Here is a 15,037-nt window from a genome sequence, read left to right on the forward strand (position 1 = left end):
GATTACAGATTTTGTTGTTTTACCGCCTACCTTGCTGCCTAGCAGTCTCCCTATCTGAGCTGAGAGAACTGGTTTCGGAGGTGGTGTTGAGAATTCCCAGACTGCTAGTTCAAGGGGACTTCAACTGATGTCTTTGTTACATATCTTTAAGTGCCAGGCAAAATCATTCCTCTTCTCTCAAGCCTTTGACTGATTAAACAACCTATGGCCTTTCAAACTGTGTGTGTGGGAGTGGTCATTGTTTTTGCTTGTTGCTAATGTATTTTTTTGTTTTTGTATTTATATTTTAAACTGTCATGTCATCTTCAGATAAAGGGTGGCTAAATAAATAAATGACAAGGACCTACAAATAAGGACAAAAAGCAGTATTGTAATTATGTACCAAAATATATGTTATGCTTGTAAAATGCCAGACACATATATCAAGAAACAGGATGTGAAAAAATCCAGTTTATAACAGAATGGCATTTTAATACACAAAAACTGAGTTTCTACATAGCAGTGCAATAAAAACACACAGTAAACATCCAGTTTACTGGATGTTGACTATAAGTAACCACTGCACTGCAGAAATATACTAAAAGTAACTAGTTATACTGTGGTGGATACCAGCCTTCACAAAGCATGGGTGTCACAATTGAATTGTGCATATCTATTGTTGCTTCTGTAAAAAAACCAAATCAAAACACTTGGGGGGGGGCATTGAGAAGTTTCTTTGTATGCAAGGTGCTTTTTAGATTAGGAAATGTAATTAACCAAGAGTAGTTCTTTATGCAAGCTGGATATTTATGGTTTGAGTTGTGTTAAAGATTGTAGAATGCATGCACCCTCAGCACATCATCTGATAACACAGTCTATAGTCCTGCTGGCTTCAGGGGTCAATAGGACTGAAACCTGCCTCCTCATCCATGAGCTGAGGTCACCCTGTGATGCCAATTGAGAAACAGTTTGGCATGGGTTGGGGGAAATCCCCCATCCCTGTCCTAAATCCTTGATATCTGAAATCAGCCACTGCATATCAGTATTTGCTATCACACTCTTAATAACAGAATGGTGTACATTCTAAAATGTCACTTGATATTTGACGTAAGTCCAAATACATACAGTAGGGGGTTGGTACCAACTGGTATATTACCCAGTCGAGCATATGCTAGTGTTTGGTGGTGGTGGTTGTTTTTTAAAAAAATAATATTCTGTACTGATCCTGTGGAAGAATGCAGTGGGCTGTTGCAGCACCATGGAGAGCTCCTACTAAGCTGTGCCTACTGATTCTAAACAATTGGTAGCATTTCTACTCCTGAAGAAGCTACCCTGGATCCTGGGATTTATAGCAGCTATTGCCCAGTCACAAATACAGGCTTCTTGTGTAAGTTGGTGGAGAGAGTGGTGGTACAACAGTCACAGGAGATCCACTGGACTGGCAGGCTAGCATAGTTCATGGAGTCTGGTGGAAAGCACCTGGGAGTGCTCCAGTTTCAGATCTTAGGAGCCCTGGTGTTTTGAGATTGGGTTCAGTGATTCCCCTGATCACTAGTATTGGTCAGAGCTAGGACTGGATCTGGCTTCTAGCAATAATTTTGAAAGAGAATGGGTTAAAGTTGAGGGAGAAAACTAGCTGTTGTTTGTTCTTCCTTACCTTTTCCCCTTCAGTAACACCTTCCTATCAACAGTGGTTGCTCTCAGATAAGCCAGTGAAATAATATTACAGGGTTAACAGGGATTTGATCAAAAGATCTGGCATAATTCCTAACTTTATCATGGTAGATAAATTTCTTCCTCTGGGTTTGATGTAATTGCTAACCATTTATTTGTGATCTGTATGCATTATTCTATATCTAAAAATGAAATACATTCATGACTGTACTTAATGGAAATTTCAACTTTGAATGTATAGTATTGGTTAATTTATGGGATAGTGTTATTTCTTGGGACATGAATCTATTCCTGATCTATCTTAAATACAGTGGTACCTCAGGTTAAGTATTTAATTCATTCCGGACGTCTGTTCTTAACCTGAAACTGTTCTTAATCTGAAGCACCACTTCAGCTAATGGGGCCTCCCGCTGTTGCCACGCCGCCAGAGCACGATTTCTGTTCTCACCCTGAAGCAAAGTTCTTAACCTGAATCACTATTTTTGGGTTAGCGGAGTGTGTAACCTGAAGTGTATGTAACCTGAAGCGTATGTAACCTGAGGTACCACTGTATACTGTAATTATGTCATAAAGATATCAGGTTTTTTCAATGACACAGAATATTTGGGATAAAATAACTTCCTATAAATTAAGAAATTAGTATTTATCTTTTAATTTTATCTTTGACTTAAGTTTATTTCCAACACCACTACAGTGGTACCTCAGGTTACATACGCTTCAGGTTACATATGCTTCAGGTTACAGACTCTGCTAACCCAGAAATAGTACCTCGGGTTAAGAACTTTGCTTCAGGATGAGAACAGAAATCGTGCTCCGGTGGCGCGGCAGCAGTGGGAGAACCCATTAGCTAAAGTGGTGCTTCAGGTTAAGAACAGTTTCAGGTTAAGAATGGACCTCCAGAATGAATTAAGTACTTGACCCGAGGTACCACTGTATAGCATGTTTCGGTGAATACAGTGGTACCTCTGGTTACAAACTTAATTCGTTCCAGCTAGTGGAGCTTCCCGCTGTTGCTGTGCTGCCGGAGCACGATTTCTGTTCTCATCCTGGGGCGAAGTTCTCAACCCAAGGTACTACTTCTGGGTTAGCAGAGTCTGTAACCCAAAGTGTTTGTAACCCAAGGTACCACTGTAGTTGTATATAACAAACTTTTGACTAAAGTCGTTGTCATTCTAGATTAATATGTACATATAAAGCATGCAACATACATGAAGGGAACAGGATATTTAATAAAGTCTTCTACACATTTACCGAGTAGAGCAGTGTTTTATTCTGATCTTGAAATGCTGGGCCTGCTAAGTGGAGGCCATGTATGGCTAGAACCTTAGGATATGGATTGATCAGAAAACTAATACCATGTTTGTTGATTGTTCCTTTATTTTGGGACACCCCCCCCTTCCCTTCATTTTTTGGGCAGATACTTTCAGTTTTATCAAAATGAGGTTTTAACCCTGGCTGCCTTGCTTCACTATTCCTCCTACAGTAATAATTAACTCTGGTTCATTTGAATCCTGTAATCTGGAACTATTGTGATCACCACTGAACTATAAGTTGCCATCTCAATATAAGTGTGTTCAACATCAAAGTGCAGGTATAACACTGTTTCCTCTTCTAAAACGAAGGGTAGAACCAAACCATTTGGCTTAGAAGTACTGGGAGGGAACACTTCCATCCTGCAAGTATCAGTGCCACCGAAAAGCCACTCCAAAGGGACATTGGCAATAGGAAAATCCCCTTCCTTGAATTTTCTTAAGTTAACTTAGGATCCATGCCTTTGTGTTAATGCACACAATCATATGGTTTCTAGAGCATGTGTGTTTGGCATGTTTCAGGGTGTTATTAAGAGTTACGTAACATGACATGCTGTCCTGGCTTTTATTCTCATAGCACATTTTTGTTTCACTCTTCTGATTTGCTGAGGACAGTACAGTCATACCTTGGTTCTCCCAAACGCTGCAAACTTGGCAGTAAGTGTTCTGGTTTGCAAATGTTTTTTGGAAGTCAAAGGTCCGACGTGGCTTCCGATTGAGTGCAGGAAGCTCCTGCAGCCAATTGGAAGCCACACCTTGGTTTTCAAACGTTTCCGGAAGTCAAACAAACTTCTGGAACGGATTACGTTCGAGAACCAAGGTACGACTGTATACGAGATTTCCTTCTCCACTGTATCAAAAGTGGAGGTAGATTGTGAGGTAGATTAGGCCAAGAGATGGAGCTTCAAGACTGAATGGGGGTTTCAATCTGAGTTTCCACATTCAGAGTTAAAGCTGCTACACTGTTTTTGCTCCCAAAGTGGCATAGACTGCAAGTGTATGTGTTTAGATAGTCCTCTGTTGTGGACTGACTAGTGGTGGTGGATACAGTTGAAAGGATTACATACTATGTATTCTCCCTTGCAAGTGGTATCCTTGTTTCTTACTGTACATACATATGGACTGAGATCCCACATCAGCGGGACAGGGCAGCCCTTAGCTGTGCTCCCATCACCAGCACCACTGCAGCTTACCAGGAGGGGAGGCAGTGGGGAAGTTGGTGCAGTGCGATTGTGCCTGTACCATGTGCCAGCCACTCCTCCAACCGAAGGAACTGTGCTTCTCCTATCAGCCAGCCCTTAGGTCTGTGGCTGCTGCATCTGCTGATGAGTGCCAGGTTGGTTCTGCATCGCTGAGACCTGGGTGGGTAAGCAGGATGCAGTTGCTTTCACCCAGCCATGCCTACCTGGGTACATGGTACAGTATCAGGGCAGAGTTGAGGGTCAGGGTAGTTGCAGTGGTCTATAGAAATGCCATCTCTCTCTCCAGCCATGCCTACCTGGGTACATGGTACAGTATCAGGGCAGAGTTGAGGGTCAGGGTAGTTGCAGTGGTCTATAGAAATGCCATCTCTCTCTCCAGCCATGCCTACCTGGGTACATGGTACAGTATCAGGGCAGAGTTGAGGGTCAGGGTAGTTGCAGTGGTCTATAGAAATGCCATCTCTCTCTCCAGCCATGCCTACCTGGGTACATGGTACAGTATCAGGGCAGAGTTGAGGGTCAGGGTAGTTGCAGTGGTCTATAGAAATGCCATCTCTCTCTCCAGCCATGCCTACCTGGGTACATGGTACAGTATCAGGGCAGAGTTGAGGGTCAGGGTAGTTGCAGTGGTCTATAGAAATGCCATCTCTCTCTCCAGGCTCTCTGTCCAGTTGAGACAGTCAGGACACATTAGGGATTCTACTGGTGCCCAGTAGTCTCCCTGCCTGCATTGACAGAGGTGGAGTTGAGGACTCCAAGACTGCTGGTTTGGGGGGACTTCCACATCCATGCTGAGGCAACCGGCTCTAGGGTGGCTAAAGACTTCATGCCTGCCCTGATTGCCATGGGGCTGTCCCAACTTGTCCCTGGCACCAACACATGTGGCAGGCTGCAATTTGGACCTTATTTTCTCAACTTGGCAGGAAGAGGGTGAACTTGACATTAGTCTCTTGTTGTGGTCATATCACTTCCTGTTGAAATTCCAGCACCTTTTCCCCTCTGCAGAGGCGGGGGACATACGAGGATGCTCCACCCTCAAAGGCTGATTGATCCAAGGGGCTTCCAGATGGCTCTGGGGGATTTTCTGGCTGATATGACTGGTATTTCTGTTGAAGCCCCATCTGGACAAGGATAGCCTAACTTCTTTTATTTATGCTCTCGTAACATCTAGGTTAGTTTATCTCAACACATTATATATTGGGCTGCCTTTGAAGATGGTTCAGAAACTAGCTTGTGCAGAATTCAGTGGCCAGCTTGCTTGAGCATATAATGCCAATTCTAGCTTGACTGCATTGGCTGCCAGTTAGTTTCAGGGCCCAATTCAGAGGTGAGTAGCACCCTTTGCTAACATTCATAAAAGTGTTGTGTCACTAAATGTTTACAAAAATATACCTTTTATTGGGGAATAATAACCTGATGACAGGTTAGATCGTAAGGAATAACCCATTGACCATTTTGGTCACCGCTTGGTTTCAGTGATGTATTGGTGAGAGTGATGATCTAGGACCTGGGGGGGGGGAAGGTAGGGCTGCCGTACACCTGGATTTTCCCAGACATTACCGGGATTTCAAAGGCAGACATGACATTTGGGGGGGGGGGGATTTCCAGAAAGTGGCGGTTTGTCCTGGATCTTCAGCAAGTAAACAAAAAAATTGCACCTTTGTTCTCATTCACCTTTCTGCAACTAGAAGCAAGTCCTGACCAGATGAGATCTCTGAGGATGGAGGAACTTGGTCAGAGCAGAAAACGAGGCGACACTTGTTTCCAGATGGCAGGACAGTGGGTGCACCTGCTCCCCCTTCCTGTCTGACTTCCTTCAATAGAAAATGGTGTCCACGTTGCTATGGCCTCTGTTCCTTGAGGGTTCCTATCGCTTACTCTCTTCCTGCTAGGCATTGCACTTCGCCTTCAGCTGTGACAAGATAAGCAGCGCTGGGTCCATGTGTATGTGGCACAGGATTGGCTGCTCAAGACCCCCAAGCGCTGCTCTGAGAAACCTAACTGGGATTGTCATGCAGAATTACAGGCTTTTAGCCAACGGTTACATAAGGAGTTTTCACCAAAAAATCGGGTATAAAAAGCTCAACAATTTTGGGGTGTCCTGGTTTTTTACTTTTGGAACTATGGCAACCCTAGAAAAAGGTTCAAATCCCATTCAGCTCATTGGGTGACTTTGGGCTAGACACCATATTTAAGCCTGACTTACTTCACCAGGTTGTTGTGATGATACAAATGGGGAGAAGAACCATGGACACTATCTTGAGCTCCTTGGATGGAAGATGGGATATAGATGTAAAGAAGTTCTGCCTGCTAAATATCTCTCATGTTAAGAGTCTGGTGTTTTAAAAAATATCAACAAGAATTGTTTATCCATGTTCTTTTCCTGCAGTTTGCCACGTGGGTAGATGCTGTTATATTTGTCTTCAGCCTAGAGGATGAAATTAGCTTCCAAACCGTGTACCATCACTATAGCCGCATGGCAAACTATCGCAACACTAATGAAATCCCAATGGTACTTGTGGGTACTCAGGGTAAGTGTTGTCTCATGTGCCATATATCTTTCCTTGAAAAAATACTTCATTTAATTGTTTGGCCCTTGTTCTTTTATTTTTATAAGTAAGTCTTTTGAGAGAACTTTGTTGATCTGTTTACCAATAGTACCTAGGAGATTTCTAATAGTGTTCTAAGATTTTGTTTGTAAAACACTTTTATGCCTGGAGGCGGTTGGAGGATGGATGGTGGCTAACAAATTGAGGTTGAATCCTGACAAGACACAAGTACTGTTTCTGGGGAACAGGGGGTGGGTGGGTGTGGAGGACTCCCTGCTCCTGAATGGGGTAACTGTGCCCCTGAAGGACCAGGTGTGCAGCCTGGGAGTCATTTTGGACTCACAGCTATCCGTGGAGGCACAGGTTAAATCCGTGTCCAGGGCAGCTGTCTTCCAGCTCCATCTGGTTCACAGGCTGAGACCCTACCTGTCCACGGACTGTCTTGCCAGAGTGGTGCATGCTCTGGTTATCTCCCCCTTGGACTACTGCAATGCACTGTACGTGGGGCTACCTTTGAAGGTGACCCGGAAACCACAACTAATTCAGAATGCAGCAGCTAGACTGGTGACTGGGAGCGGCCGCCGAGACCATATAACACCGGTCTTGAAAGATCTACATTGGCTCCCAGTACGTTTCCGGGCACAATTCAAAGTGTTGGTGCTGATCTTTAAAGTCCTAAATGGCCTCGGCCCAGTATACCTGAAGGAGCGTCTCCACCCCCATCGTTTTGCCCGGACAATGTGGTCCAGCTCCGAGGGCCTTCTGGCGGTTCCCTCACTGTGAGAAGCAAAGCGACAGGGAACCAGGCAGAGGGCCTTCTCAGTAGTGGCACCCGCCCTGTTGAACGCCCTCCCATCAGATGTCAAAAAGATAAACAAATACCTGACATTCAGAAGACATCTGAAGGCAGCCCTGTTCAGGGAAGTTTTTAATGTGTGACATTTTAATGTATTTTTAATCTTTGTTGGAAGCCGCCCAGAGTGGCTGGGGAAACCCAGCCAGATGGGCGGGGTACAAATAATAAATTATTATTATTATTACTTATTCAGAATATGTTTTATGTCTGGTCAGTGATGTTTAATTTTTGAGGACTGGGAGCATTTCTTCTTATTTATTTATTTATTCATTTATTTCTATACTGCTTTGTAGTTTTAATAAAAATCTCAAAGCAGTTTACAGCATATTAAATCAATCAATCAATCAATCAATCAATAAAACATTAGCCGGGCGATGAGGAGCCTCTTCAGTAGGGCTGGTGAGTGTGGGCCTCGCCCCCTAGGCCAGGTGGAGAGGGCCTTGCAGGGAGCAGCCTTCACACTCACAGCCGGGCGATATTCCTCTGGCCTCATGAGGAGCCTCATTCTTCTTTTGTCTGTTTAGGACTTTAGGCAAAACAATATGTTTATCAGGTCTGGAACATCAAGATAGGCATTATTATTTTTTTGATAGATGCAAATCCAAGATGTTCAAATTTCCAGTGCCATTTAGTCAAATAAAATATATACAATAAAGCTAATTTATTAATCATATTTGCATTTGGCATTTCTTCATTATGGTACTATGTGATTATGTGTTTACAATAGCATCATATGTTGGATTTTTCTTACCCCCTGTTACCATAGTAAATCTGCATAGAAGCTTTTGGCCACTGTTTTGAAGCATATAAGAAGAACTCTCATTTGTTGCATGATTATTAAATTAACTCTCTTGGGTGTGATTTAATTTGCATCCTTGCTTAAAGTCTCAATAAAGCAAATGCTATTTGAGATTGGCCAGTGTAATATACAGGATGTGTTTTGTCATTTATTTTTATTCTGAAATTTGATGGCAAATTGGATTTCTATAGACCTTGAAGTTTTCAGTTCAGGTGCCAAATTAGAGCAAGATTCTATTTAGTGCATCCTAATGGCTTTGATCCCCACATCCTACTGTGCTTTCTTGTACTTTTTCTTGTACTTTTATGGCAGTTACCCCTTCTAAGCCTGCATAGTCTCTCTGGAATTGATTTTGGGGGAGGCGAGAGGAACTTCAGATGGGTTATAGGCATCTCCCCCTCTCTGTTCAAGCAGAGTACGTTCTTGACTGAACCTTCAGTTTCAGACAGTGACCAACCATTGGGAAGCTCACAAGTGGAACAGAACCCGAGTGTCTGTTGATTGTTTGTAGCATTTGACAATGAAGGTGAATTTTCCACACTCTTTCAGGGCGTATCTAAAGATATTCCAATACACTAAATATTAAGTTTTGAGTAGTGGTTCTTCTTGATTCTTTTACGTTGATTTTTACACTGAACTTGGTGTGAGGGAATGTGCTGCCCAGCACGGGGGAAATGAATATACCCTTGTCAGTTCATGGAGTGCCAGAATTGTGGCTCAGTGGGACAAAATCTTACATTTTGGCATGCTCTTTGCTGCTTTAGAGCAGCTTTGAGAATTACCAAAAATATTGTGCAACCTGGTTCTTCCAGTTTCTTTTGATCTTCTTGACCTTTAGGCTAAGGCAAGAGTGAGCAATGCCAGGCAACTTTTTAATCTTGATCTTGTTGTATTTAGACAATAGAGTTTGAAAGCTCCTTGTTTATAGAGTTGTCTTTAGAATCTTAATGAGCTCATAAAAAGTACATTCTTAGTTTAGATCAGGGGTGTCCAAACTTTTTTCAAAGAGAGACAGATTTGATGAAGTTAACATGCGTGAGGGCCAACTATTTTGCCTGACATACTTTGAACCATTAAAATTAAATGCAAATTAACAATTTTATGCAAAGTTTATTGCAAACGGCATACCTTTCATTTCGTCACATGGATGACAAATCTAAACAGGTGTTAAATCACCCTGCCTTTCATATCTGAAAGCCAGATTTTAAAAAAATCCAGGAAGCTGAAATATATGTCAGGAACATTGTAAAGTACATTACATATTATTGGTAATAAAGGTTGTCTATCAACCTTTAAGTTTAAAAAATATGAACAGGAACATAACACCAGGTATACATGTTGTGTCCAAATATATTTATACCTGATTTAGACCAACTGACATTAACAGATTTTACAATGTATTCATCTCAATTGAAAAAAACAACAACTTGCCTGTACTAATGTGAAGGGTGTAGCTGAGATCTGGACTGCAGCAAATAGGCTAGGTCTGGTTCAAAGGCAGTGGTTTTGATTCGCAAAATGTCATGCAGGTGAGAGTCACTTAGTCTTGTCCTCACGTGGTTCTTGTTAAAGTTCATAGCAGAGAATGTCTTCTCACACAAATATGTTGAGCCAAACAAGCTCAGCATTTTCTTAGCCAATGTTCGAATCTCTTGAAACCAGCTCTTATCCAGTTGGCGGTAGAAGTTCACAAGAGAGAGCTGTTGGTGACGACTGCGTAACTCGCTGTCACAATGCAGCTCAATGAACTCGAGCTGCAGCTGATCTGTAGCATCATTGGGGTCAACAGAGAATGGCGAGGAAGGAGAAAAGGCTGATCTCCTTTTCAATAGCAGCAAAATCCTGAAAGCGCCGTTTAAACTCCTCAGCCAGAGATGTGATGTCTGCTGCATACCTGGTTGTTTGTGCAGCACTGCTACTGTCTTGTGCAAAACTGTTCATTATTTCCTGCAACGCTGAAAAATGTATGGTATTGGGCTGTGTTTGTGACAATTGCCTTTGGAAAAGTTGCAGTTTTGTTCCAAAGGTCTTGAGGTGTGAATAAAGCTGGCTCACCGCTGCATCTTTCCCCTGAAGACTCGTGTTCAGTACATTCAGATACTTTGTTATGTCAACTAAAAACCCCAAATCAGCCAGCCAAAAATGGATCAGATAGTTCTTGCATCGGTTGTCCCTTTGTTTCCAATAATTCTTCAATTTCCTTTCTGAGAAAGTAAAAACGCTGCAGTGCAGACCCCCGACTGAGCCACCTTACATGCTTGTGATACAAAACATCTTCGTATTCAGCTGGAGGTGGCACAGGGCTTTAGAGCGAATAAAATTAATAGTTTTTAGCACTGGTTTCATAACATGATCATATTTGAGATTATGAGCACAGAGAACTTGTTGATGAATGATACAATGGAGTTTAATAGCTTTGCCTCCTCCTTCGATCACCTTGTTACAGATTAGGGTTGATAATCCACTTCGTTTACCAGTCACGGCAGGTGCCCCATCAGTAATAATCCCAGTAACTTCGTTACGAGGCATTTTCATGTCATCTATGGCGGAACTAACAGAAAGAAACAAATATTTTCCCCTTGTTTGGTCCATAAGGCTCTGGAGGTCAAGTAACTCTTCAGTCACATACATTTCATCGTCCACCCCTCTCATAAAAATCAGCAGCTGAGCTGTGTCAGATAGGTCTGTGCTTTCATCACAGGCTATTGAAGAGAAGTCAAAATCCACTCTTTTGGACATCAATGGTCTCTTAACATCTGATGAAATATCTTCAGTTCTCTGTACTACAGTGTTACGAGCCAGGCAAACCCTTGCTTCCTCTCAGGACGGATATTCTCAACCATTTTCATAACACATTCTTTGATAAATTCACCCTCAGCAAAAGATTTGCAGTTTTTAGCAATTAATGTTGCCACCTCATAGCTCGCCCTAGTGGCATTTTCATTTGACTAACGGGCTCTTGTGAAAAATCTCTGTTCTGACATTAAAACAGCTACACTTTTCACTGCATTCATGCCCTCTTAGCTTGTCGTATGTGCTATGTCTCGACTGGTAGTTTCTCTTGACATTAAATTCCTTATAAACAGCCACAGTCTCTTGATATATCAGACAAACACAGTGATTCCGTATTTCATTGAAGAAATATTCCACTTTCCACCTGTCCTGGAAGCGGCGGCCCTCACTGTCAACTTTCCTTCTCTTATTTACAGTCGCCATTTTAGAAATTGGCCAGAAGGGGAAGAGATCATGTGAGCGCAGTTCCAGTGCCAACAAGAATTCGCCAGAGATCTCTTCCAAATGAAGTTACACTGTAATGTACAGTGCTAAATGCTGGTGGGTCACAAGTGAGGGGTAGTGTCTGGAGGCAGTGTCTTGTAGCCTCATGTAATAAACTTTCATCTTTTTACTGTTAGCTTTATGCACTCTTCTGCACTATTTTCTATTGTCCCCTGTCCTGAATAAAGATGGAAAGTGCAGGTTCTCTTCAGTTGCAGCAAAGATGAATTGCCTGCCTTTGTGGTTGTGTGTGGTGAAGACACAGCGCAGGGAGAAGGAACGCACCAAATCCTGTGATGTCCAAGGGATTGTGAGAACGCAGACTGAGGACGTGCAGTCCCATGGCGTTCAGAGATCCCAGGGGTCCTGAGAGGCACTCGGAGCTTCACTGGGGGCCACAACAGATAGATTTTGCCAAATTACCTGTGGGGCCATATTAAACAGGAACACGGGCCACAATTGGCCCATGGGCCAGACTTTGGACATGACTGATTTAGATGAATAATGTGTAGATTACAATTTAGTTGATTAAAATGGTTGCGCCAAATATTTACGTAATAGTGGTTCTATTCAGAAGAAATAGTTGAATTAATAAAATCTTCCCTAGATAGTTCATGAAAATATAGTTTCTTTTAAAATTGCAACTGGATCCTTTGTCTAATTTCTTCTTGGTTCATCTCAGCTATAAGTTTGAGTTATATCTAAAACCCTGCAGAGGGACCATCTGAGGAAAAATGAGCTCTTCCAGTTGATACCCTTTATGACATAAAAGCAGATGGGGCTCCTATATAGGAATGCTTCATCTTGGATAATTTCATTCTGTAAACGACCTACACTTAGCCTCAAAAGCAAAAGGATTATGTCAAACCAAAATGAATTATTCTAGCTTGCTGCATTGTAAACATTGGGAATGGATTCAAAGTACACAAACAAATACGTGCTGCAGTCTGTCATTTTACTACCAATACATAAGGTGGATCTACAGTGGTGCCTCGCAAGATGAAAGAGTTTTCCGTTTTTTGAGTCGTTCCGCAAGACGAATTTCCCTTTGGGCTTGCTTCGCAAGACGAAACTTCTTGCGAGTTCTTGCGAGTTTGTTTCCTTTTTCTTAAAGCCGCTAAGCCATTAATAGCCACTAAGCCGTTAATAGCTGCTAATAGCCGTGCTTCGCAAGGCGAAAAAACCGCAAGACGAAGAGACTCGCGGAACGGATTAATTTCGTCTTGCGAAGCACCACTGTACGAACAGGGGATAAAAATGCTATGGAAAATTTATTTACTCTCTAGCGCCATCTGGTGTTGCATGTTCAAAACACTGTTTTTTGACTAATGTAATTGAGTCCATAATCCTGAATAGTAGTATCATAAATATTTTTTTTAGGGGGAAAATTCAGTCAGCCTCTTGACTGGATTTGAAAAATTGCATTTTGTTTAGGCAAGATCTTATTAGCATGTAGGGAGGGTAGCAAATATGTTGAATTCGGGATCAGAGGATTAGAAATGACTTTGTGTTTGTTGTCATAAGAGCTTCAACAACTCCCAGTTCTGCACAGCAAAAAGCGAAGTTTCTAGAGTTTTGCAAGGCTATTGATTCCTAGGAGTGGATAGTTCCTGTGATAGTTCCTGTAAAATTAAAGGCAAATAGGTAGAGGGACTTATGTGTGGACTCATTAAGTTTTTATTTTTAAAATATCCAGGAAACATTTTAAATTTCATTTTATTTTAGTACGTGCTTATCTGCAGATTTCTTTAAAAAAATCGGAATAATCTCTACTTCAACTGATTCAGCTTTGTACGGATCTCACTTTACCTCAGTTTGAATAAGCCTAAAATCTCTCTAGGCACCTTGACTTGGAATTTGTTCAAATCTGACGAACACCCCTAGTTTCTACAATGTTTTTCTCTTTTTAAGCATCCAGTTGATTTGGACACAAGATTCCCAAAAGACAGCAAGGTTAGCTTTGCATATTGCTTACAAAAACTCAGAAGACCCACATGACCTGTAATTCTTCTTGCTATTCTTGGAGTAATGCCAAAGCTGCCTCCATGTGGGGAGCATTGATATCTCCCAGCAGGACGGGAATTACAGATTTTTCCTTCTAGGGATAACTCTTTGATCTTGAGCTTCCTATGTGGCTTCTGCTGATAATGTACAAAGCCTCTTGAGAGTACTTCTCCCCCTGCACTATTCAGGCTGTTTGCTGTCTAATAACAATGCTGAAACCCCTTGCTTTAATTTATGAAATGTGTGTATTTATACCCTCCCCCCCCCATGGTAATAATAAAACAAATTATTAATGCTCAGTTTCCTCTTAAGCTACTAGAATTCATGATTGATGAGCTTTTGAAATCAGATCAAGTATTCCTCTTTTTTGTAATCTAGCTGTAATATTCACACTTTTGGTGTATGATGTCCTTGAAGGCCACAGTTCTAAATTATTCTACATTTCTATGGGGATGCAGACTTTTTTTTCTGCCCACAGAAGTCCCAGTTTATTTACCAACCCTTTTGAATTCTGTCCAATTATGAGAAACACATGGGGTTGAAAGGAAGAAATGAATGAACTTGTGGCCACAGACAGTAGCTCTTTTAAAATGGTACATGGGAATAGTTTAAATATGAACAAAATAATGTTTAAGCATCCTAGTGTGCATGACTCCAGACACTGGTCCAAATGCTAGGTGCTTATGCATTTAATTCCATAATTCCTATACCTCAGAATAGGAATTCAAAAATAAATTTAAGTAGAAGTGAAACTGGTCTAAAGAGTACTCTCAGTAAACTCTATTTAAAATTTTGTATCTTGTTCTTGCATTTGATGAAAAAATTACCCTACTGTTTTCTTTGTAGATGCTATAAGTTCCAGTAATCCTCGTGTCATTGACGATGGTAGAGCGCGGAAACTGTCGAATGATTTGAAAAGATCTACCTACTATGAAACCTGTGCTACCTATGGGCTGAATGTGGAGAGAGTCTTTCAGGATGGTAAATAATTTTTCCTACATAGTATCAAGGAGTACCTAATTCAAATTTATCTTACCCTCCCCACCCTCTCACTATATATAAGGGTCTGATGACTTCTGTTTCAGTGTATCTGAAGAAGTGCGCATGCACACGAAAGCTCATACCAATAACTTAGTTGGTCTCTAAGGTGCTGCTGAAAGGAATTTTTTTATTAATTGAATCAAGTTGTGTAAAAAATAGATCTTGAGTCATGCTGTAGATCTATAAACATGTGTCTGGGCTCTACCGCTTCAGACTGTGGAGGCTTTCATGCTTGAATGGTATGCCATGCAAACATTTTCCCTGCACATAAAAACAACATCTAGACGTCAAAGGGAAGGTCAAGGGAGACCATTTCTCTCTGACATCTAGTTTTCTATGTGGTGAGG

General features: G+C 41.7%; 1 protein-coding gene across 7 annotated transcripts in view; it reads left to right on the top strand.

Annotated features, from left to right (window-relative positions):
* AGAP1 (ArfGAP with GTPase domain, ankyrin repeat and PH domain 1) overlaps positions 1 to 15,037 on the top strand; it is a 329,771-nt gene that overhangs the window by 53,373 nt on the left and 261,361 nt on the right. For all 7 annotated transcript variants that reach the window (XM_082228167.1, XM_082228168.1, XM_082228171.1 and 4 more), the window contains 2 exons: positions 6,555 to 6,696; positions 14,496 to 14,630. In XM_082228167.1, the coding sequence (XP_082084293.1) occupies positions 6,555 to 6,696; positions 14,496 to 14,630 (277 nt within the window). The remainder of the gene's footprint in view (positions 1 to 6,554; positions 6,697 to 14,495; positions 14,631 to 15,037) is intronic.

The sequence above is a fragment of the Podarcis vaucheri genome (assembly GCF_965113315.1).
Source record: "Podarcis vaucheri genome assembly, chromosome: 1".
In the NCBI taxonomy this organism is placed as follows: Eukaryota; Metazoa; Chordata; class Lepidosauria; order Squamata; family Lacertidae; genus Podarcis; species Podarcis vaucheri.